The sequence below is a fragment of the Zerene cesonia genome, chromosome 16, assembly GCF_012273895.1.
Source record: "Zerene cesonia ecotype Mississippi chromosome 16, Zerene_cesonia_1.1, whole genome shotgun sequence".
Classification (NCBI taxonomy): Eukaryota; Metazoa; Arthropoda; class Insecta; order Lepidoptera; family Pieridae; genus Zerene; species Zerene cesonia.
Genome location: NC_052117.1, coordinates 842,656 through 869,561, shown reverse-complemented (window position 1 = coordinate 869,561; position 26,906 = coordinate 842,656). Strand labels below are relative to the sequence as shown.

At 35.0% G+C, this 26,906-nt stretch overlaps 1 protein-coding gene across 1 annotated transcript in view; it reads left to right on the top strand.

Annotated features, from left to right (window-relative positions):
* Positions 1-26,906, top strand: part of LOC119833027 (mitogen-activated protein kinase kinase kinase 11-like) — a 50,200-nt gene that overhangs the window by 13,413 nt on the left and 9,881 nt on the right. Inside the window, exons 2-8 of the mRNA XM_038356896.1 lie at positions 23,040-23,179; positions 23,454-23,646; positions 24,015-24,190; positions 24,572-24,592; positions 25,920-26,106; positions 26,488-26,658; positions 26,815-26,901. Of these exons, the coding sequence (XP_038212824.1) occupies positions 23,040-23,179; positions 23,454-23,646; positions 24,015-24,190; positions 24,572-24,592; positions 25,920-26,106; positions 26,488-26,658; positions 26,815-26,901 (975 nt within the window). The remainder of the gene's footprint in view (positions 1-23,039; positions 23,180-23,453; positions 23,647-24,014; positions 24,191-24,571; positions 24,593-25,919; positions 26,107-26,487; positions 26,659-26,814; positions 26,902-26,906) is intronic.

The window sequence follows — 26,906 nt, the reverse complement described above, 5'->3', positions numbered from 1 at the left end:
ATGGGGGCTTATATTACTATATTCAAATTATGGGCCATTAAATTGTTTTACTTACATCAAACTATACCTCAATACACAATTATATCTCCATTGCAAATAATAACAATACAATTAATTATTGCTTAGTAAGCTACACAGTGCAAACCCAGTAATCAAAATCATATTTGAAATGTTTTCGTGTCCGTTGATTTAAAAGCTATATATCTGAAGTTGTGTTGTAAATATCAATATTTTCTAATTTTGTAATTAATGTATTTTGTAGCGACGATCGCGGTCGGACTTGACTAACGTCAGAACGAAAGATATAACCAAATAATCGCGTTTTAAATCCGTTTTAAATATAACTTGTAATTAATCACGTCGCCGAAAACGACGCATTATATTTGTAGCATACTTTCCAGTAGGTAGAGTTATTTCACCAACATCATTCGCACTGACCATATGCCTAAAATGAGCGGCATATAACGTCGAGGTAAATAAATTGACTCTGCGTTTCGAAAAATCAAAAGCGCATCTAAAAGAAGTGTAGTTGAACATACACATGTTTGTGTTTGAGAGAACGCAAGTACGTGTAGATAATGGTGCGATCAGCGGCGGCACGCTCGCGCGACCGTGACCCCCAGTGCCTAGCCCCAACTGGCACGGTGCTTCGTGCTAGAGATCTGTTCGTTATTCAATAACCTCTTTAGCGCGGCAAGCGGTGCGCCGATGGGGGATGCAGCACGCTATCGTGGGTGTAAGTGAAATAATTTCAGATGGTTTTGAGAATTACGTATTTTTCTAAATTACAAGATTTTGAACTGTGAAATTATATTTATTCGTTTCGAATATTAAATAAAGAGAAAAACAATGTTAGGTCGATATAAAATATCCGTCCCTCTGTAACCCGCGTGGTACCCGGTTATAAAGTAACCTATGTCCTAATCTAAACTATAGTCTACATTTGTACCACATTTCATGCAGATATAAGAAGTTTTAGCGTGAGATAGTAATACATCCATACAACATATAACAAAATTTCGCGTCTAATAATGTCCAATTAGGTCCAACTCGGTGTACATAACACATTCTATAGAAACACGAAGTACCCAATCTAAACAAAATTTGTGATAGAATAACAACAACAAATGACACGGGCGTACATAACACGATAATTCGAGAAAGCCCAGCGAGTTTGTTAGCGGCGTGTAGTTAGTTACCTTGCCCTAGTGTTTCATTAGAGTACAACTTAACACCGCCCACATGCTCTGTTAGTGCTCTGACGTATTACTCTTACATTTACGTAACTCTCTAATAATGCTGATGAGTTTTGTTTGTTTGCACGCGCTAATCTCAGTATCTAGTGGTACACATTGAAAAAGTTTGTGGTGGAAAGTCCTTTTATCGAGCAATATATGTATGTATACATAACATGACAAGGTATGTTTTTCGTGATATAACACGACATTCAGGATCGGGACTGCAATGAAAAATGTTGAAAAAGCGAAAAAAGATAAAAATATTCCTCTTGAGAGCTGATGAATTTTCTTGACTGATCGACTATCTCATGGACTCACATAATAATTCACGTAAGGTATATGTCTCGAGGGTCACGGGGAAGACGAATACTTTAAATGCACGAGAAAAACAAGCTCCTAAATTGAAATGTACAAAAACTAGAGAGATAGTGTCTCAAGCCGTTCTGATACGCATCAGTCGGATAACTGAGCTTCTTGGTTTGACTGTTCGTGCCTACGCGCAGTGTGTTAAACGTGGGGAGATATAAAATATATAGGCGGTACCTACGAGTAGCATAAGACTTAATCCATAATCCATGTATGTAAGGGAATAGACGCAGTATGTGTGGGTATTTTTTGCTTGTGTGCCACTGCTTTTTGTTATTTGATGGTTTTTATTATGAAAAATACGTTAGTCGCCTCCTTTTTGTGTATATTTATTTGTTTTTATGCAAGAGGCCTCCAAGAGGTCTTCAACCTCCGTTGAGAAGAGTTTGCAATTTTTTTTTTAAATAAAATGAAATAGCAAAAGAGTGCAACGTAGATTTATTTGATAGGTAATATTAAATGTAACCTTAGATCTATTAGTTATGCATGCACACGTTTTATTTTGTTAATCTTTACTGTCAAGCAAACAAGAAATAAAAGCCATTTTTATTGGATTCATATGCTAGATATCGACGTTTTATAATATTTAGATAAAACTAACCTAACTAAACGTGAAGTGACGAGTTTCTACTGAAAGAGCGTTTAAAATAGAATTAAAAACATTAATTCCAAAGAGTGTTACTATCGACATGACTTATTTTTGCATCGCAACACTTATTGGGCGCCATTATAAAAAGAATTAAAAGCTTATTACAGCGGGGCGTTTAAATAGCTTTCCCCGGCCAAGTCGTAACCGATGCAGTGTCGTTTGCCAAAGTTTAATGAGACGGTGTCAATGACCGCTGTTACACCAAATTCGTCGTCAGCTGATTTTCGTAGAAACGAAGTGTGTTCAATGTGATTTATGTTTTCTTTCTTGTACATGTAATTGTTTTTTTTTTATTGTTTTGATATTTTTTGTATTAATGCATATAGTGAGTTGTCATCTAGTACGTATTTACGAGGCGCGATCATTATGTCGATGTTTTCGGATTACAATACCTAGATACCAACAGATTAAGAGAAAATATCGTTAGGAATAAGGTGATTTTATACAAAGGTGTTTGTGTTACGTAGTTGTTTGCGTATCTGTTAATATTGTACGTTGAAGTCTATGAAGTCTACGAATCTATATGACGTGATATTTGATAGCTCTTCATTTTAATCTTAAATGTGACGCGAAGTCGGAATGTAGAAATAGAATTCATGCATAATCATGAGATAAGCTATCATGCAGTCAGGCGATGAAAATTCCAAGCTTGAGCGACTAATAGTTGATTTAGTGGCTAGTCTTATGTCATAAAATATAGGTTTACTATGCAATAAAATGATTTTATATGAAAACATGCCAATTACGAGAGTGAAAGGGGAATTAATATAAAAAAAAATTACCGGAATGTTTTAATAAGCGATTGCCTCCTTCGGTAACGTTTGTTATTGTATAATGGAGGGCGTCTGAATTTGGGGTGCAGGTACTTTTTACCTAGATACTACGCAATTTTTGGGTTTGAGCTAGTATCGGTCTATCATTTGTGAAATAAATACAAAATCTTTCAGCGTTTTTGTTATGTATTATTGTCGTATTATGTTCGCCTGATGCTGTAATCGATCACCACCGCCCATGAACATTCGCAGAGGTATTACCTCTGTGAAAAGCGTTATGATACGGAAAATGTAACGTTTACATTATATATAAGAGTAGTACAATGTTTTTGTAGTATTTCGCCGCAGTAAAAAGCAACCGCACTCTAGCCCCCTAACTTACTTCATATACAAAAATTATACTATTTAATCAATCCGTTGCGTCGTACACAAACACACGTTCGCATTTATATATAAATATAGTGTCCTGTGCGATAGGATAATACGTAATATGCCAGCAAACGCACCAGTAGAAGTGCATGAGATATAAACATCCGTGTGATCCGGTTTTGTGTCGTGTAACGTGTCCTTAGCCTATCCGTTACAAATAGGGTTGTCGATAGATGAAATATTTATTAATAAGTTACTGTAAATACGCGTTTTTGATATTCCACAATCGCCAAGTTCCGTCTTCTTAAAGATGTAAGTACAAAATGTCGCTGTTGATAATTAAAAAATTGACAAAAAAATGTCTAAAATAATACTCTGCCTACGCGAGGAAATCTGCCTAATATACGCAGAGTTTTCTTATGAGAGTATAGAGCGTAATAGTGCGAGGCTTTGAACATTATAACCACAGGAATATATATCTATTTTAAATGAATGTTTCAAATAGCGCCGCTTGAACACATTTTGACGATCAATGTTGACAACCCTAATTCCAATCAAGTTTTCGCCTAAACTTTCAATAATTCCCACGACATCTAAAGTTGTAGGTATCGAATGTAATTGAGAAGGTCGTATATACGTTCGGAATGCTTTTAAATATAGATTTTAGAATTTTAATATTCAACACATAATTAAGACTGCTTCCTATCGTTGGTATTAGCAGGATGTTATAATATGTTGCAAATCGACCGGAGATCGCTCATTTTACGTGACGCGACGTCCCAAAAACGAAGGAGGCTCTCAATTTGACTGTTTTTTTTTTTGGCTCGATCGCTCCGTAGGTTTTTGGTCGATGGTCGTGTTTCTTGTTTTGTTTGATAGGGAATAAAAGTTTTGAATTTGGAGTGATAGTTCACCCGCAGGGACGTGGTTGGCCTTTTTTGTTGAAAAAAAAAAAATGTCTGGTCAATTAAAAAGTGTAAGGTTAAAGTATATGATATTGATACTATAATAAATAATACTTAAATAAAAAGTTATTACTTATGACATCTACCACTATGCTTCTGCACGACTGAACAATGGCTTTATATCCTGTGTGCGGTCTGTGATGATGATTTATTTTGATAAATATTTTGTATCTTTTTTTTCTTTTGTTATTAGCCCTCCACCTCAGATTGCTTGAAACAGATTGCGCATCAGGAGATAAGGCCGCCATTTTTGTATGTTTCTATGTCCATTTTTTTTCTCTACTTAGTTTCTTGTTTAGGTGCAAATAAATTGTTCAATTACTCCTTTCCTCAATTAAATAAACATCGATGATGTTTTTCTCTCGTGTACCAATTAATGTGATTCAATACGACAACAAATCTAGCAATATTAACCGAATGAATAAACACTTTTTACATGTGATTGTTGTCATATGTGACATGTCGATGGATATCTCATGATGCGGCTCAGACGTCTCGGCGAGGGATCAAACGCTCCCGTCTCCCGGACATTGATCCCGGCGTGGGAATTAATTATTTTCTTGTGAGGAAATCTAAACGGTGGTGGTGCGATTTGTAGCGGATGTAGTGCTCTTGGATTGTATTGTTTTTGTTTTTGTGTTTGTGTAATACGTAGGTGTTCGACTGGCTCTATCGAGATACGAACGTTTAAAACACTATAATGTTGCAGATCTGTTCTCATATTATTAACAGTTCTAATAGTAATTATTATTGCTATTATATTTCAAAGTGTAGACTGAGCTTTCTTCGTTATATAACCCAGCTTTAGTTTGATAGAGATTTAAAGTATCATACATCTAGTACATATCATATCCTGCATACATCATGTGTAATAGTAATTAAATAGCAAACAACCTAAACACTACTCTCAAATACTACTTTTATAGTAGTACTCGCTAATTTATTTATTATCCATCTAGTAGATAGTACCTCATTGGTGTGACAAAACAAAGTACAAACGTACCTAAAAACAGCTGCTACCTTTCTAAGGACTTACACGACAGTGCACCGGGGTGATCGACCAGCGATTTTCCCACAAACTGTTTATATCATTTCATTCTATTTATAAACATTAAATATTTTATTAGCGCCGCAGTTGGTACGTTCCATTAACGGTGGCCGTAATGGTTCAGAAACGATAAATATTTATAACAGATTATATATAACTTATTACTTTTCTCGCCGTCCATATTAAGCTAATTCCATTCTTCATATATTTGCATGTGATATTATATATAAATGTTTACAGACGTGTATCATTGAGGACACCATGCCCAAATAACTAACATGTATCTGAATATTATTCTTTTTTTCATTGTAATTATGTATATATTCTTTAGAAATTGAAATGAGATGTTATATAATGTACAAATTAATAGAAAATAATTGTTGGTATTGGTGTAAAACCGTTTTAATTATAATTAGTAATAAATGAATAAACATGCATGCAACATTCGCGCGTTGTACGAATTTTAGCGCAAAAAATATTAGTAAATCGCACCCCACAATTGTGGGTTTGCGTAGTTATGTGAAAATGAAAGACCGGCATAATAGTAACATTATAATTTGGGTAAATAATGCAGTTTTTGTATTAGATAGGTACAACTATCTTTTTAAAGTGTTTTTTAAATAAAACTATTTCGGGCATAACAGATGTACGAGTATATCTTTTGCATATTCGTTTATTGTCTGTATATATGTATTTTTCTTTTTCAGTTTATTTTATACACTAGCTGTGACCCGCGGTTGAAACCGCGTAAGCGTGCTGCGTAACCGTATCCCATAGGAATATCGGTATAAAAAGTGCCTATGTGTTATTTCAGTTGTCCAGCTATCTACGAAGCAAAATAGTATTATTATTCACCAATAGATGTCAGGAAAAAAAAACACGAATAAAACACGAATATGACATTATTTCAGTTGTCCAGCTATCTACGAAGCAAAATAGTATTATTATTCACCAATAGATGTCAGGAAAAAAAAAAACACGAATATGACATTTTCTAAAAAAAATTCCTAGCTAGATCGATTTATCGCCCCCGAAACCCCCTGTATACAAAATTTCATGAAAATCGTTGGAGCCGATTCCGAGATTCCAATTATACATATATATATATATATATATATATATATATATATACAAGAATTGCTCGTTTAAAGGTATAAGATAAATACGTTGGGTACCGTACAAAGTAGTACGGTACCCAACGTTTTGAAATTCGTATAGAAAATTAAATAACACTTAAACATAATATATATATACAATTATAACCATTATTTGGCCTTAATTTTTCTCGTTTCAATAATTGTATTCAAATGTCAAACATCAATTGCTATATTGTACATGGGTGTTCATTGGCGGTGCGCCGTATACGGACATACGGATTGAGTCCATTTACACTGGGTGATTTAGCTGCGATGTAGTTTCTTTTGAAGAGCCTACTTGCTAGTACATTTAACGGTGAACGTTCTTTTCCATCTTAATTACACAAATTCTAGCCTATCAATTAGTGCATCAGGCCCTTTTCGAATCTGGTTATGTTGTTGAAATCAAATATTTGTCATCTTTTGTTCTGTTTCTATTGTTATGTTTTATGTTAAATATATAGGATTGTATAAAGCAAAATTACATGTATGGGTGGGTAGGTGCATTACAAATGCGTTTCATTTTTTTTTAGACTCTGTTTTGGCCCACATTATACCAAAAAATTCAATTCAAACTACACTTGTCAAAGATCGGTGTTCTAATAAGGATCAATAATCTTTATGAATAGCTACTCTGTATAAGAGCAAGTCAGGCAATTTAGTTGATTCTATATCTAACCACTTGTTTATTCTTATTCTTACACAACATTATATTTTTTATTTCGCCTATTTGTTCACATTCGATCATTAGTTAAAATTTAAAGGCGTTAATATTTCTATGAGAAGTGTACATTGCATTTTAAATAGAATACAATCCGCAATACATGCGCATAGTGTACGAACAACATTTATATCTGTCGATTATTATAAATCTCAATACGTCGTTATAATGCCTGTTACTTTAATAATGTGGTAGATATTATAATATTTATAGCGTGGGCGGTTAATCGGGCCCGAGTCTGGCGCCGGCGCAATCTGCGGTGAATAAGTTTTTAACTAAATATAGAGAATATACGAGAATTAATATAATGAATATTAATATAATTATAACTGTTCTTTGTCATTATATATTTATATTGTATCAAAACTGGTAAAATAAGTGAAAATAATGTAAACTACTCCCTAAAGTAGATAAATGAAGTATTTCCGTATACATATCTTGTTAAGACATTATTGAATAAATATTATTACCTTAATTTAGTTAAATTTGAACTATTTCGTTACCAGATGAAATATAGGTAAGTACTATGAAAATTTTCTCTCTTTGTGGTATATAGTGACGTACCTTAACTCCATGACATCTACGTTAGATCTTTTAAAATGTTATGCCATACAGAAGCGTGGGAGTTGTACTAAACTCAGGCGCCGGCGCAACCGCGAAACGTATTTTGTTTTCGAGATCATTGATCACTTATCAGTTATTCATTTATACAGCGTTGTGTTAACATTGTGAATGTAGAAATTTATATGTTAAATATAATATGGTCTTTCAGCATGTTAAGCGTTTCTCCAGTGGATTAGTGGAGGTTAGCATTTGTGTATAAGTAGGTACTTTATATTTATGCGAAAGAGATAAATGAAAGAAAGAAAGAAATGGGTATATAAGTCTAAATTATTATATTTATACAACACACTTAGATTATTATCTTGCTGTCGCCCGCAACTTTTTTTTAATGTGATTTAATAGATAACCTAATATGTACAAACAAATTCAAAATTTTTAATAAAAAATTTCGTATACTAGCTGACCCGGCAAACTTCGCAGCGCCGTAGAACATTTTTTTGCCTTTTTCTCGTATTTTCTTACGCTTTAAACCTTCTCTTAACTATACTGAATACATAAAAACCAAAATTATAAAAAATTGGCTAAGCTGTTCTCGAGATTTAGCGAGACTAACGAACTGCAGTATAGGTACTTAAGTAATACATATAAGCTTAATCATTTGCGTCTATAGATTGTGTAGAGCCGAATATGAGTGAAAACGAAAAATAAAATAATAAACAAACGTATACAGGGCTTAAATACGAAAGCGTTTTACAAAGACGCGTACGGTGTTTGTAAACATACGCTCTAACATAATAAGGTTCATTCAACGCGTCGGATACAAGTTACCATACAGAGGGCACGCTTTCCATGGAGCTGGTGGAGGTTTCCTGTTCCCCCTGTCGTTTTTTTATACACCCATCTCGCTCTGAGGCTATGCTCCGCAATCTATATATAATCTAATATTATAAAGAGAAAAGATTTGTAAGTATGTATGTTTGTAATGTTTTCGCACAAAAACTGCTTGACCGATTTCGTAAATTCTGTCATATGTATGTACAAAGGTTGTATATATAACGTACCACGGGCGAAGTCGGGACGAACAGCTAGTGTTAGATATGCGTCCCTATGTCATAAGTCTTGGTTAATGTTCAAGAGACTTTTTCGTTAGATAACTGGGAAATACTTCTGGGAAATTCTCCTTTCCTCGTAAAAGTAAATGATACAAAGAACTGTTCAAATTAATACCTTCTAGTTATTTAAATGATTAGTTCATTCAGGTGACAGGTCGTGAGTGTTCAGGATTTTATATTACGTTATAGACAAAAATAGCATAATATCCCATTTCGATGGATATTTCATAACTGTTATTAATGTAATGTGTTGTACATATAGAAATTAAAAACTTTTTAACGGATTTTAAACTCGATTTATTCATTATATTATTAATAATAATGATTTTGTATGACCTTCAAGACATATAACATCTCAGTCTCCCCGTGACCACGCTCGCTGTAAATTGTTCGAAACGTCGGGTTAATAATATAATGAATAAATCGCGTTTAAAATCCGTTAAAAGGTTTTTAATTTCTAAATGTATAATACTCGCGTAAAATCAAACACAAGAAAATACTGTGTTGTAGATATTTACAAAATATTATAGTTGATGTAAACCCGTATAATGAATCGCGATATTATTCAAATCTGGCATTTCAATTATTGAATTAATAAAATGTAACGTTAAATAACGTTCTGTAACATTTTTCTAAATATTAATTATTGTATAAACTAAAGGTTGAATTCAAGTGGAACACGACCTTGCTGTGTTTAAAAGATACGCTGTTGCAATTAGAATTAAAATGTTGATTCTATGTAAAAACATTGTGAAAATAAAACCTCGTGCATAAAATTACTCAAATTTTACTAACCCACACAGCATGTGAAAGGTTTGTTTGATAACAGCTGAAATTACCGAAACGATTTCAGTCTTCATTTAACTAGAAAGCACATGAATATGTGTGTATGTACATGTGTACCTATATACATGTGAAAACATGAGGTAGTCCTATTTTTTGTTTCACCTATGCTACGAATGTATTTATAGTTGTAAGTTTTATTTTAATTAAATAAATGTATATTTCAATGAATGATTGAACATATTAAGATCGTATCCCGTAGGGATATCGGGATAAAAAATTGCCGTTATATTATTCCAATTGTCCAGCTATCTACGTGCCAAATTTCATTGCAATCGGTTCAGTAGTTTTTGCGTGAAAGAGCAACAAACACACACACACACATCCTTACAAACTTTTGCATTTATAATGTAAGTAGGGTTGTATGCAATCGCTTAGCCAAATCATCCAGCCAACAAGTCTTCAATCAAGTTAAGAAAAAAACTTCTCTCCTTCACATTTCATTGTATGTAGGTAGTAAGTACTTAATCAGCAAAAGAGAATTCACAATTTGCATACAAAATTTCACAATCAAAATTGTGCACACGTCTCCCGGCGGCGAGGAACAATACCACTCCCTCCGAGTTGGGGTGCGTGTCCCCATCTTGAGGTTTAATTAATTGACGTCTGAGTACTTACGCCCGGGATACCTTTGTACCGGCTGTATCACTTTTGAGTAGCTGGCCGGGGGACGGGTGAGTGCTAATGCTGTTACTGTACAGTGCTTCTGATACAAGGGGCGATGGGTAGATAGATGGTTATTGCCGTTTGTCATTTGAATTTACGATGAGAGGTTATATTGAGACAATATTAGTAGTATACGTGTACGGTGAAGCTTTGGAACGATTTACCAGCTACGGTGTTCCCGAACAATTACGACATTGGGACCTTCAAGAAAAGAGCGTATATGTCCCTGAAAGGTCGGCAAAGCACTTGTGTGTTGTGTGTTGTAGTGTTGCAAGTGTTTATGGGCGGTGGTGACCACTTAACATCAGGTGGCCCACCTGCTCCTTTGCTTGCTCTGCCATAAAAAAAAGTATATATATATATTGTATGGAAATATTTTTGTGAAGTGGCTGTTTTGTGTAATGCAACATTTCCTTGTTATTCGTGAATGATAGAATATATTGAATGTACTGGATGGTAAAGCTTACTAATCGCTTATGTTGTACAAAGTGTAGCGTTAGTTTCGTATTAGAGAGACGGAAAATACACTTATTTGCGGTATTTTTGAAATTACCTCATATCACTAGATAGTATAAAACAAAGTCGCTTTCTCTGTCCCTATGTTTTTTTACATCCTTAGAACTACGTAAAAGATTTTCATGTTTTTTTAATAGATAGAGTGATTCAAGAGGATAGTTTAAACGTACAATAACATCTATTAACTACTCCCAATTAACGCGTGTGATGCCGCGGGCAAAAGCTAGTCTTAATATATAAAAATCCAGTGTCATGACGGATGTTCCCAATGAACTCTTAAACAACTCATTGGCATTTTATGTGTAATTTGGTCCAACTTTAGATATAGGATAATTTTTATTTCGATTAATTATGCCAACAATTTTTAATCTTAATATTTTAAATGATTACTCAGCCACAGCAACGCGTCGCCGGGTATGCTAGTGAACTATATAATTACGTATATAGTATCATAGTATAGTATCGTAATAATGTTTTTCGAGTTGTCGAGCCAATTTGAGTGTTGAACAAATTTCAGCAAGGACATAAATTTATTTCGCGAACTCGCCTCGTAAAACGTCCATTACGCTCTTTGCTGCGATAAAAGTAACAAATTCATATCCCCTCTGAGACGCGAGGCTTTTATGTCGATACGAACGTACCTTTACCTTATTTTATAGAGAAACGCGGTAGTTTATTATTTAAAATGTCAGTGCAACATGGGCGTTTGATAATTGCATGCAGCAAAGATATATTTCAGCAAGGGTTTAAATGATTATACAGAGGCAGGTCTTCGATATTGTCCAGTTTCTAAACTAAGATGTGATGTAACTAAACGCCTGCAACCGGCGTTCGTTTTGTTTTTGGTTAAATCTTTTGTAGATTATTTAAATTAAACCAACTTAGTATTCTCATATTTATTTTTCACAAAAAACTAAAGCGCATTCGAATGATTATTTTGTAAATCAATAATTATTTCTTTAAATCGTTGTTTCCATTCATAACATTGATTGTTTTGCCACAATGTTTTCATTAAAATGTTATTTGCACTATTAGCTGATAAAAAAAAAATTAACTGTGTCGCGGTGTTATCGTAATGAGTCTAAGAAGCGAGCGGCAGACAGTGTGTCGCCCAGCTGATAACGTACAACGCGTCACGGCCGTGATTGATGCGAGCTGATCACGTTTCGTTAATTATTGCGCCTCCTTGACTTGTGTCGTTTCAGTCTTATCTATGGTTAGTGGTTTAGTACATGTAAATGGCGAACAGTTTAAGTCAAAATACAGTATTGTTAATGTTGACCACTTCAAGTGCTCTGTATGGTTTATCACTATAGTTCTAGATTTAAGTTGGTTCATATGCCGAAGGCTCTTAAAGTGATGCCCGGAATATTATTGTAAAGGTTAAATATTATTCTGTAGATGACACTAAAGGGACGGTAACGACACCCTTTGTTTCAGACATATCGTGGTGGCACTGTAGTCGAAATATTCACTGATGCACAGTAGGCATAGTCTATTAGCAATAATTGTTCCTCCACACCCATATTTCCCATATGGGTCTTCGCTTTGACGAAATAGGTCGACACATACCTTTCTGATATTAAAAGGGCTACGACGCGTATTTTTTTCTCTTATATTATGTGTGTATGTGCGGTATTGGTGTTGATACGCTAGTTCGTAGATAAAGACGTGATATAAGACAATGAATAACAATTAGCTTTGTGATTATTATGAAGACACATGTATACATTTTGCTATTGAATAGAATTGTCATGTTGTTCTGGGTGTGCAATTTATACAGTTTAAAGCAGCATTTCCCCAGTCGTGACCAATAGAAACATTATTAACTGATATATCCGAAAACATTCACATAAATCGCGACCATTCCTTCATACAAACGGACAGTGTGTTTTCAAATGGAGATCACGAATTCGATATTCGTGCACCTATGGTCGTAGAAACAAGAGATATATCTATAGATACACCTGCACTTTACGCCAATATTATAAAGATGGAAGAAGAAAACGTAAATTATGTAAATGTTTGTATTATTCTAGTAGATAAATTGAATGAAATTGATCTGCTAAGTAAAAGGCTTTAATATTATCTAACTGATTTTCTTACTTAATGATACTGAACAAACTAATTTCGGAGTCACAGGTGGGTTTTATTTATCATAAGCATTTAATTAACTAAAGTATCAGTAGGTAGTGATTGGAATTATCAATGATATTGTACCAACGATATACGTATACGTATAAACAATATACGTATGTTGTTAAGAAATTTTTTGGTGATTACAGCACATACAGGCATGCCCTATGCTTTTATCAGGTCATGACATATTGCCATTATATCAACCATCAATCAGGCTACCTAATTTTCTAGTCTAGTCTAGTAATATATAAAGGAATGTTCTTTAAACATTGTGATGAAAACATTATGATATTCCTGTACACTTATAAATTTCACCTTTTCTCATTGAAAACTTAACCTATTTTTTTTAAGTAGGATCCTCAGTGTCACATTTTTATTCAATCAATTCTAGTTTAACCGATAGGTATTATTTTTTAAATATTTGTACATATACATTCGAAAACAGTTTTACCTTCTCATTGCTTAATTTGAATTGAATCAAAATTAAATATAAATCCCGTGCGGTTAACCTGTGGTTACATTATTTAGTGTTTATTCGTAGATAATAAAACAGGGAATTCCAATGCATGCGTAGGTAACGAGACAGATGTAAACATTGCTATTATCCTTCAATTCCATATAATCGTATTATATTGCACGTATTATTTAAAACATTTCCGAAAACAATAGGGGTTTTACGCGACTTTATATACGCGGAATCGGATATTGTTGTAGTAGATTCAATTGTCAATTGAATGGATTAGTTTAGCTTAGCATTCGTCACGCGTGGCGTGCGGTGTCGTGGTGGGGCAAGGTGTGACGCTGGTATCGCAGATTCGACGGTTACCTACATTAACATTATGTTGATATCGGGTATTTGTCAAGGAAACATGTCGAAATATGCCACTTCCGATGGTAATGCTTGTATGACTGTTCGATTGTGCAATAGTTTTAGTAATTTGGGGATTTTAGAGTGCCACTTAATGGTATTGATGAAATATGAAATATGTTTTAATGTGTATTATAGTGAGTGGTGAGCTTTTCAGTTTGGTCTATGAAATTAGTTCGGCGTAATGTAAATGTCGATCTATGTATTAGATACTTATTATGTTATAAGACTAGTAAATTGTTATAGAAAATGTTTTGGTCTAACATTTTCGATAAAATGCATAAAAGCTGACGAAACGCCTGTAGCAGCTCTATTATTACAAGTGTTTATGGGCGGTGGTGACCCCCTAATATCAGGTTGCCAAGCAAAGGAGCAAGTCTCCTTTGCTTGCCCTGTCATGATAAAGCTATCTAATTTCACGCTCGCTCTTATAAAAAAAACACTATTCTTTGTTATTATAACAAATTACTATCATTTATATAAAGGATGAAAGCATGTTGGTGACGTCTTCACACGTCACAAGACGATTATTAGCATCGCCCGCCTACACAGTTAAAATCAAACAAAGTATTTCATTACCAAATACATGGTTAGCATTAATCTTGCTGAATACTTAATAAGAGGGCGAGAACCTTAATCGCGCACATTTCCGAATTACACCGGTTGAAGATAAAAATTTTAACGCTTTTAACGCTTTGTTTAAAGTGATCACATTTTTATTGGCTGTTTGCATACAACCTCAAATCATTATACTTTGTCGGCATTTTGCATGGCCAATTTTGAACGCCCACGCAGTGCATTGATTTTTGCATTGACCACTGAGTGGTAGTCAGTTCAAATACCTTTAATAGCATCGAAACAAAGGCAGGCATTTGTTTCTCAGAATAACCAAGTGATGGTCTGGTGATTTCATTTATGGTTGTGAAGTTTAATTGTATTGAGTTTTACAAGTGATGTATGCGACGCTTGCAACTACACATAATCAATAATTATCAAACTAAACTAGAAGCTGAATTGTCAATTCTGATTCTTTGCATATGTGTATAGGCAACCACCCGGTTGGCGGATAAGCCTACTAATATTATAAATGCGAAATTTTGTGAGGTTTAAATGTATGTGTATGTGTATGTTTGTTACTTTTTCACGCAAAAACTACTGGACCGATTGCAATGAATTTTGGTACGTAGATAGCTGGACAATTGGAATAACATATAGGCAACTTTTTATCCCGATATTCCTATGGGATACAGGCTTACGCGGCTGAAACCGCGGTGATCAATATTTGTCCAACAGTTCAAAGACGAAACACGTACAAAATAATTAGGTATCTACTCATTTTAAAGCAGTAAGAAATCTACCACAATGAAATTAAAGCCTAGATTAGCACGTTGATTAATGGGCAACAGTGAACGGCAGAAATGTGTTAAAATAACGCTATCCGAATAAACAATGGTATCTCACAAATAAATCACTCAAGTTCAAGACATAGGCTTGCGACCGGATCTGTATCCTGCGAGTATCATTTCCCGTGCCGGATGAATTATTCATATTAACTTGAATATTGTTTCGATAAAGTGTACGTCTTTTCTTTACTTTTCTAGGTATATACATACTACCCTCATATGTTGATAGGGAATTGGTACGTGTGTACTGAGTGAGAGTTCAGATATATCCCGCAAGTGTTTTACGAATTTGATATAATTTTCAGATAGCGAAACAATCAAATTATTCTAATTTTTATTGTTTTCCGTTCATACGTAGGTACATAATCGTATTAAAAATATCTTAATTTCTTTACTTTAATAATTCTTGTGAAATTTGGTCAAAAATGCAAACTATCGGTGCCTACGTAGTTTCCTCTATATTATATCATCCTAAGATTTAAATCTAACACCGATGCCAGAATATTCGAAATGCTCAGACTTCACCTCAACGTTCAATATAAACCAATCGATAAACTATCCGTCTTTAGCAAATTACTCCATCGACGCATCTACATCCTCCTCATAACCAGGTCACAATACGAAAGCAATGCCAGTGTCTATGACGTGTAATATTCGAGTTCAACTCAAAGTTCATTAGACCTTCGGCCCGCCCGTGCCATGCGTCTTACTGACGTGTGACGTCACGTTAGAGCAATGAAACAAAAGCCTTGGCAGCCTTCGGAAATACCACTCGCACTGTTACCTAAGTGTATGCGTCGCGGTATATATGAAATGAAACCTATCGCTAACGAAACTACTTTTGTGGAAAATTGTGCGGAACCAGGTTGCATCTAGAATGTAAAGAAAATAGATTATTATGTGTCAGGCTACTCGCTTGAACCAGCTCCGCCTGACACTTGGAATGTCGTCTATATCACTATGGAATAATGTAGCTATCTGTGTGTAAAATAATTTTCAAAAACACCTAAGTAAATTTTATAACATAACAAGCGTACACTAAAACATTTCCACTTTATAATATCAGTAGAATGCAAACTAATACAAACACACGTCTAGAGTAATAATAGGTATTGTCAAAAGCTTAAGCTCGAATATATACACAAGACTGGACACGACAATCTAAATTAATATCATTCGAAATCCTTGATCCATAACGCGCGCTAAAGATTTCGTCTGTGACGTGAATGGAATTATGTAGTCTACATTTATATTGCTTCCTTCCAGTCTGCCTGGCTCTAGGGCTTCGTTTTAAGAATGAGCCTAGACAATCGAATACAATCTATTTATATCTAGATTGTGAAGATTGAAATTCGTGAAGATTAATTACTTTTTTGCTTATTCATTTAATAAGATATAGTTTTTGTTCTAGACTTTACATGAATTCGATAGATATTACTTAATTTCATTTATATACGGGGAGGAAACTTGGCAAATGGCTTATTCATATATTATTTGTATGTTATAATGAATTTTGTACGTTGTTTTGAGTGTCACAGATGGATATTACGTAAGCATTTGAAAAAAGATTCCAGAAGGTGGAAATTCCAATAGATAAAAAAAAACGATTAGATATAAGTATGTAAGAACATATTAACATAACTAAATGCTTACAAAATTATTACGAGTATTTTTTTGTTGTCAAAAACTAACCGCAGTAATATGTAATTTGCATATGGTTTTGTTTTTCTTTGTGTTCACATTTACATCTGAACTTTCAACATACCTCCTCTGAACACATTGTTTTTTTCTTTCTACCCTCATGATTCATCACACATTTCCAAAATATGTCTTTCATGCACGTTGATTTCGTTATTTTTACAGTCACCATTCATTTATGTTCTGTCCAATATCTTGACAAGATAGTGTGTGGCAATTCGAACATCGGTTTGAAGACACAATCTTTACAGCTCGCTCGCCCATAAGACACCTCGCCGCGTCACTCTTGACAGATATTTTCGCGGCATTCGCACATGGGACCGATTCAAACGTCTATCAGAGACGAGACAATGGGAAAGGGGCACCTTTGGACAGCGTGTCAGCTGATTGTTTGCTGATGTTGTGTTAAATATATGGTATACTAGCTGCGCCACGCGGTTTCACCCGCGTAAGTCCGGATCCCGTAGGAACATCGGGATAAAAAGTTGCCTATATGTTATTCCAGTGGACCAGCTGTCTACGTAACGATTCAAACTTTCGCATTTATAATATTAGTAGGAAAATATAGTGGAATAGGATGCGTCTTGACAAACATATGTCTTGGCTTAAATGTTTCGTATTGTGGAAAACAAAGCCAGGAATAGAGGTGTTGTATGTACAAGGAATGTGATGTACAATTGATTGCACTGCTGGAATCTAGTTTTTTGTTGTCTTTACATTTTTTATTTGGTAATTTATTAGTTGTAGAATGAATATATACTTAACTAAATAAACATATGAACAACAACAGGAAGAGGCTTACGTTAGAGACCCCACGGTAAATGAAACACCAGGTGCATAACGCTAATGCTACCTAGTGTATGCGCTGCACCCTTCGACCGTCTAATGGGTGGGCCAGACGTATCGGTTGTACATAATAATACAAGATTGTTTAATTTCTGTATTGTGTATGTACAGTTAGCGCTAAGCTACTTTCTAAGGATCCTGCAAGGGGACTGATTCAGAAATTTAAGTGTAAACTTACTAGGTAACTAAGATTATAGAAATTGATGATGACATAATTGATAAGAAATGAAATAAACTGATGGCATGGCGATGAATTTATATTTTGAGCAATGATTCGTAGGATTTTCTCCGACAGAAATTGACAATTTAATGCCTATATGGTTATTTATAATACTACATACTCTAAATCTTCGATACTTAATGATGATCTTTAGCGACATAGTTGCACCTTTAGTAAAATATTTACATAATCAGCAATGACATAAATCGGCCTCAATTCTCGATCGATTGACTTTCCAATCATATTTAAATTAAAGTCATCACTTACGATGATTCAATACATAATATTAATTCAGTGCAATGAACATAAATCGGATTGCTGTTTCGTCAGGAGGTTTAATACCCTGTTGCGGCCGTTTAAGGCGTTTGTAATAGGCCCGAGGGCCTTTTCAGCTCGATCGGTTTATAATGAATTATATTTTCAACGGTGGAATAAATTCATTTATTGGAAGGGTGTTGTATACGCGATCGTACTGTTTGCAGCGTTTTTGCTCGGACCGCATTTGCATAATTTGAAAATATTTGAATATTCTCATCGTTTCTTTGTTTTTTTAAACGACTTGCCAAAGAAACGAAGGAGTTTCTCAATTGGACAATTTTTGTTTTGTTTCGTTACTGCATAACTCCGTGGGTTTTCAGCCGATTGAAGTGATGCTTCAAGTCGTGATACTTTGTGTTTGATAGGTAATTGTTGTCATTTGGTCTTCCATTTTAGAATCTCGAATAGTACCTCCGTCTCCAGGAACGTCAGTGGCCTTGTTTTGAATATTTCTTATTTTTCTAGTTCTATAATTTGCGAATTGTAATTAATGCACTTATTTCAATTTAAGCGTATGCGTTCTTATAAGTATATAATTCTTGTTTAATTATAATCTGTCTAATTTTTTTCAACAATGTTAAAAATAAACAATCTGAAACAGTTATTCATTTAACACGACGACCTAAATGATAGATATGCCACATTTGAATCGTCATAGACGACATTGTATAGAAACTCTTTACCAATCTAAAAATAAAATATATATTCTGCAACATCCAAAAGTAATTGCGTTACACGCCTAAATCGTTGATTAACAGTTTCAACGGATAAACTATGAGGTTACTCACGAACGGTGAAGTTTATTATCGACCAAATAAATAAGGAGGCTCTGAATTATAACGTCTCTGATATAAATATCGATGAAGTCATTACTAAGTCATTATTTAATTGATTCAAATATACGACAAACAGCTATTTTCCAATGTGTCTTTAATAGTATGGAGAGCTAGCTCTTATGCATTTATCAGACAGAAAAAGGTACATCTTTATATTATCTGAAACCTTTTTAAATGAAATATGACTTGTGAGTTTTTGTCCATATCTCTTTCAATATTTCAGTGGTGTTTTAATTTTACATAAATACGATTTCTATTTAACACAAATAATTTTTGCATGGTGGCATACCTAGTGCGAATGTTTGCATCATCTGTTTAGACGAACTTCCACAATTGCCCATTTCGCAAATCTAGTCAAGAGTACAGCCTCTTAGCACATTCTGCCACCGAGGATCCGATGGAGTGATACGCGTCCCATTCCGTGTACAATTCGTTACGCGTCGGTGGTCCTTCATTACCATAAAGTTGGTCAAATGGTCAGCAATCGGCGTAGGATTCGCACAGCGGTGTGCTATCGACCACTCGATCTCCATAATGGCCGATGCGTGTGTCGATAGTGGCTCAGCGGGTGACTGTGATCCATTGGTAACCTGATTATGTTAGCTATGCTCACACGGTTGCGCTTTTGTCCGACGTTATGTCGGTTTTGAGTTGTCGTGCAATTGTTAAATCCTCAATGTGTTCGTGTGATCAGATTTTCTTCTACATTTGGTTTTATTAAAATTTATAAATTAAAAAAAAAATGGTGTGTGAAATTGAATATGTTTATCAGGTTTAAAATGGGAACGAAAATTTTGGAGATGTTATACGTAATAGGTGCATTTGAACCGTATCGGTACCAGATTTTAGTCAGCTTTTTATGTTAATATTCATTTATTATTACTTTAGATTTTTATTTGATGTATTGAGTGACCTGGATGTTATATCGTTTGCTGTTATAATATTCAGGTCTATCCCGAACATTACTTACCTTACTCAATATAATAAATGCGAAAGTGTGTTTGTTTGTTTTCTTTCTAATCGCAACGGAACGATTTTATGATAAATTTGTTACTGGAGATAGCAAAGCTAGAGACTTGTATAGTGACTTACTCTACTTTTTAACCGACTTAAAAATATGGAGAGGTAATTAATTCAACTGTATTTTTTTATGATTGGACCTCGTAACTTTTTGCTTACTGGGTGGTTTTATGTTTTTTTTTTCGTTTGAAAACTGGTGCCTACTATACGGACCCATTTAAATTTAGTCTAGTCTTAAAATATGTCTAAAATAATTATTTATTTACTTTGACCACACAGACGAAGCTGGCGGCTAGTTGGGTTATAACTTCATCGAGGCAGATGGTTGCAAGGAATTAAATAAATTAGATAATACGTTATGGCGGTCACAAATTTCTTAATACTCTAATGGTCGACCACTCTGGCCGCGTGTGATCCATCATCGCATTTATTTGTCCGCATCAAACCCAATTTAGTAGTAACGTACTTAAGTTTTTATTACATCTATTAAACCTGCTCCGTTTACTTGTTTATCTTCGGTATATGGTAATTGGTAATTGCGCGTTGAAGCTGTGGAAACAGCAACCGTAGCGCGCAGTATTTAGACTAGAAATATAAACATGTAGATGTTATATTTTCTACATACCTTAAATAAGTATAATCAATTAGGTTGCAATTATTTACATATGTATCATAAAATATAAAATAAAGCTAAATATGTAATGAGATAAATCTATTATGGTATTCAACTTGTCTAAACAAACAAATATTCATTATTTTTCGATACAAATTGGGGCTTGTAGGTCGTGCTTTGAATTGGTTCTTATACCTACGAGTATTCTTCTATCCTATCATTGATTTAAGACATAGCGCATTTTTTTTTTCAAGTACAATGCCGTCTGCAGTGCCCCATGTTCAGATTCAAAATATTTTTTTTCAAGCCAACCTTGGCTAACTAAAGTAAAAAAATGCGCAATTGAGAACTATTATGGCATTGTTAGTTCTAGGAGAAAAGGGTTTAAGCCCCGTTCTCAAGCACTTAAACGTTGGCAAAGTGCCTGCCGAGAACACTGAAAGTTCCAGCTCGCAGGCCTATCTCAGTCTAGACCCGAGCAAAGACACAAAACGAATTGACCTAGATGTTAGAAATCGATTGTACGCTACAATTTGCCCGTTTAAATATTTACATGTCAGTGTAAACAGTTCTCTAGAATATTAAATTTCCGTTGCGGCGTTTTGTTGCGAACGTAGTGGAAAAATGTTGCACTTGAATGTGATGTATTACGAATAAATACTGCATTTAACTTGAATCTATTTGTGTATCGTCTGAGCCGGTATCTTCACCGTCATAAGCTCCACGCTACGTGACTGATGACCTAAATGCAATAAATAAAGTCGATGGAGCCATCTTAATATATCTGATGTAGTGTCTTTGATCCACCGATGATAGCGTAGCTGGGCCTCTTCAACAGAAAAAAAAACACATTAAAATATTAGGGTATTTACGTATTGTGGTAGGTAATATATTTTGTTGTTTAAATGTTGAGGCGTACCAAAGTAAAGCTATGAAACTATGTTATATTCATTATTTATTCGGAAGGAATATCGAAGCTTAGTATTAAATTATTGTATTTGTAAATTACGTTTACTGTGCTAACGGCATTCAAACATTTATATAACGCAAATCGATAAGAAAAATTTGATCGTGAGTCGGGTCTGGCGCTTTTGTTTAATGACACTGTGCACGATAGAAACTTCTAACGGAGAAAATAAATATTTTCTTAGTAAAGTTGAAAAAAATGTTTGATGCCTCAAATATTATATACTCACTAGCTGCACCCGGCAAACGCTGTTCTGCCTTACTCTTATCGTTTAAAAATAGATGTTAGCCGATTCTCAGACCTACCCAATATGCTTACCAAATTTCAGAGGAATCGGTCAAGCCGTTTCGGAGGAGTATAGAGACTAACATTGTGACACGAGAATTTTATATATAAGATTGACTGCATTGTGCATTAAATATGTAGTTTTGCAAGTGAAGCAATCTGCACTGATTGGTGCCAAAACAATTTTCATAAAATCATTGCTATCGTAAATGTTACAGTATTGCTAACACTGCAACAATATTTTTCAAATGCAAAGGTCAAAGGAAAGTTCACAGCGGTGCCAAGGAAGTGACCTCGCCACCCCCGTAACTTGGATATTATTATTTGGGTCGCGTACACGCCGAACCACCCACGTTAACGAAAGCGTGACTGCGCTGTATTTCAATAATGCAATCGTATAATGGCTTTCGAAGATGTGAGCTCTTGAAGCTATGAGATATATAGTCTATTGACAAATAGTTCGGGATGAGAAGAGTTATGGTTCTATTTGACAGTGAAAACAATGACGATATATGTGTTTTGTAGAGAGGAATACGCAGTGCGGTGTTAGAAGTTAGAAGAATTTTGCATGGAGATCATTAAGCTATCGTGGTTTAATTTGTTGTGGTATCAATTAACTGTCTTATACGTTATATTATTCATGACCAATTATCGAAATTTTTTAAGTAGGTTTTACTGTATAGATTGCTACTTAGTTAAAGATGATTGTCTTGTTGTTACGAATGCCTACATCATCTCGTTATAATATTCACATTTGAAATTTGGCAAGTCCGACATTCTCAATATCTGTGTTCCTAAATTAATGTAAAAAACAATAGACATACATTTTTTATTTATACAAGTTCTTTCCATCTTTCCAGTACTGTTAAGTGAGACGATACTCCCGGACGACACGTTGGAGAACAAAACGCTGAAGATCACGGACTTTGGTCTGGCGCGAGAGGTGTACAAGACCACCAGGATGTCAGCGGCGGGCACGTACGCGTGGATGCCACCTGAGGTATGCTACACGCGATGTGTTAATTTAGGTTTTTTATACTAAATTTGAAAGTACTAGAAATTAAAACATGAAACAATATACAAATAGTTAAATATTATACACATGAATTATAATATTTTAATTCAATCGAATGTTTAGAAAGTTTTCTTTGCAGACAAATGTAAATCATAATTTTTCTCAGAAATGGACGACATGGTTGGACACTCTCTATAGAAATAACAAGTGCATTTCAAATTGAAGTATATTATCACAAAGACTGCACCAAATCTTTCAGGTGATAAAGAACTCCACCTTCTCACACGCGTCCGATGTGTGGTCGTACGGTGTGCTACTGTGGGAGCTCCTCACCGGGGAGACGCCCTACAAGGGGATAGACGCGCTGGCGGTCGCGTACGGCGTGGCGGTGAACAAGCTGACCTTGCCGATACCGAGCACGTGTCCGGAGCCCTGGAGGGTGCTGATGGAAGGTAAGGAGGTGTTGAATAATATTGATGATAAATAGTGACTGTTGACCAGCAAAATGCCATATATTATTTATTTTATTTATTGGATGCAATAAATTTTATTTAGGGTAATAACGTTAACATGCAAAACTATTTTGATGTTAATAATTATGCTCCTGTCTCATATAAATATAAAAACATCTGTATATAGCAATATTTGCATATCAATAATAAGTTTTATGGGCTAAATGATTTGATTACTAAAGCAACTTTAATGGCTTATTAAAACAGGACACAGTGTTTTTGTCCTACGTCCGTTTTAATATCCTACCTATATATTGTCTTGTTCGAAGTTGATTTATTGGAATACATTTTATCATGTATGATTACAGCATGCTGGCACTCGAATCCTCGCGAGAGGCCACTTTTCCCGGAGATCCTGGACCAGCTCGATAGGATCCGACAGTCGGAGTTCACGCGCGCACCCCACGAATCGTTCCACACCATGCAAGACGGCTGGAGGATCGAGATTGAGGAAGTGCTCCGAGATCTACGGAGGAAAGAAAAGGTAGGATTAGGAGGGGGGAAACTAACACATTAAAAGAAACACCCCAAATAATTCAAAAAGCTGATCAGGTGTTTTGGTAAAATTTTCGAAATTTTGCATTTCTTCTCTTACAGTTAAAGAATTGAATAATCTGCAATTGTGCGAATTGTACTTTATTGCAGAAGTAAAGCTGTTACAGTTAAGTAGTTTTATAACAAGTCGCATTGTATAAACCTATCACCGTAATTTAATGTTCATTCATGCATCTTATATAATAAATATTTCGATAAAATTATTTCAGCAATAAGTATCTGTTCATCGTTCATCTAAATATATAATTAGTTTTATGTATATAAATATTGTTGACTAATAAAAAACTATGTTTTCCTATTGCTTACATAGGAATGCAAAACCATAGAAGAGGTTAGTGCTAGCTATCTCTTGTGTTGTACCGTTATTTAATTATTTACTTGTAACTTGTGTCACTTCACCAGTTTAGAGAGATGTATGTGCATGTGTCCGATAGCTATTTAGTGAATGCGAGTAAATTTAATTCAAGAACCTCCCCTCAGCACTCTGGTATTTGGGGCGGACGTTTTGATTTTGAATTTTGCAGTAGTATGTAATAAACTTTTATCAAGCATAGCTTAGAGCAGTCTCGACTCTGTTGGGAGAATTGTTCGAGAACTGCGTTACCACAGACAGACACACACACACTTTTCTTTACACCTCTCCTTATCCATGGGGGGGGGAGGTTCCTTCTAAAAAAGAGCTGTAATTTTCCATACATTTATAAATGGTAGAAGGGTTTGATAGTGCTTTATTTGTTTGTTGTTACGTAGATGTTTATATGGTTGCAAGATTCAGTAGTTTCTATTATTTTTATTACCGTAGTTTAATGATATGTGTATACTTGTTTGTATAATATAATATTATCAATTATAGTCACAATAGTAATGAGTTATAGATATTTGTTAGAAGCTTGTGTTCATGCGTATTTTTATTTGAAATTCTAACATTATAAAAATAATATGTTGTTTTTTAATTTATTACATCCTTAAAATATCGATAAACTTTTTTGTTAATTTTAAATCTGTTTGTCATGATATTGTTGGAATATATAACACACTTCTCCAGTAATCTCTAACGGCCGTTTTCACTATCCTATCTATCCATTGTTTCGGTTGCTAAAGATAGACAAATAGTTCTGTTGGTACTCATTATAATCTCGATATCCAATCGGCAGATTGACTTTGGTATCCATTTCGGCTATCTATCATACATATTGAGATAGCACTCTCATAAAAATCTCCTACATACTTTTCAATTAAAGTTTTATATATATCGTTCAACTATCATATAGGTTCACTCTTTCACAAATGCTTACAACAATCTATTACAAATGCTTATGTGGACACCATTTTGGTCTTCCTTTATGTTTTTGTCTTGGCTTCACAGCTTCCCAATAATGTCCTTGTACGCCTGTCTGACAATTTTTGATGTAAATTTTCGTATATTATTCTTCCTTTTCAACCGACTTTAAAAAAGGAGGACTTTTTTTTTTTTGAAAGCTTGTGCCTTCCGTGTGGTCCCATTTAAATATGGTCCAGTTCTATATATAATTTTTAATAAAATTAATTGACATATACGCTAAACAGAACATGCAGGAAGCTCTGAAACCAGAGTCTGACGTTTCCTATATTTTTCATCCGTGCAAAATATTAAACATGTCCAAATCTATGATTTTCAGGAGCTGCGATGCCGCGAAGAGGAATTGACTCGAGCGCAACTTCAACAGCGGCTCGTTGAACAGAATCTCGCGCAGAAGGAGAGAGAGTTGGAGATGCGAGAGATCGACCTGGCGGCGAGAGAGCTGCACATACTGATCTTCGCCAGCAACATGTCCCAACAGCCGCCGCAGCCTAATAAGAGGAAAGGTGAGGTGTTTTTGTTGTTGGATAATGAACTGTGTTGTTTGTGTTGTAAGGAAGTTGTTGTTTGTGAATTTTCGAATCACGATTCTATGTTCTAGCAGATTCTACTCACTAATTAAAGAAATTGCTCCACTAATGTGTATATACATGTATGTATATATTCTTAATTAAAAGTATGTATATATTTTTAATTTCTTCGTTATCTTTTTGTGTTGTTTAATTCTCGATTTCTTTTAAAGTTACACGCATATTAGTATCCTTTGCAAATTGTATCTAATGTATAGTTGATTTATTGACATTATCTTGTCGTATATTTAGCATTTGACTAAGTTTTAAGCATTGGTCCTTCGAGTATCATCGAATCCCATACAATACGCGTTTCAGGCAAATTCAGCAAGATCCGTCTGCTGAAGAAGGACACGATATCGTCGCCGCTCGACTTCCGGCACACGCTGACCGTGCGGCAGAGCGACGACGAGGCGAGCGTCAAGCAGCTGGTCGCCGTCGCCAAGGACACGCCGCCCGGCTCGCCGGCGATCATGCGCGCGATCGCACGTGCGTACACGCCCTTATTTGTAACAGCGCTTTTTGACATTTTGACATACGAGTTAGAATTTCATCAATCAATCAATCATCATCATCAATCATCATTTCTTTTAAAGTATGTTATTTTGTGCTGGTTTAAAAAGGATGTTTCGTATGTTTCGGCAGTGCCAGCGGACGGTGTGAAGGGCAAGACGTGGGGCCCGTCGACGGGGCACACGCGCACGCGCACGCACCTGCCGCTGCCGGCGCTGCGCGCG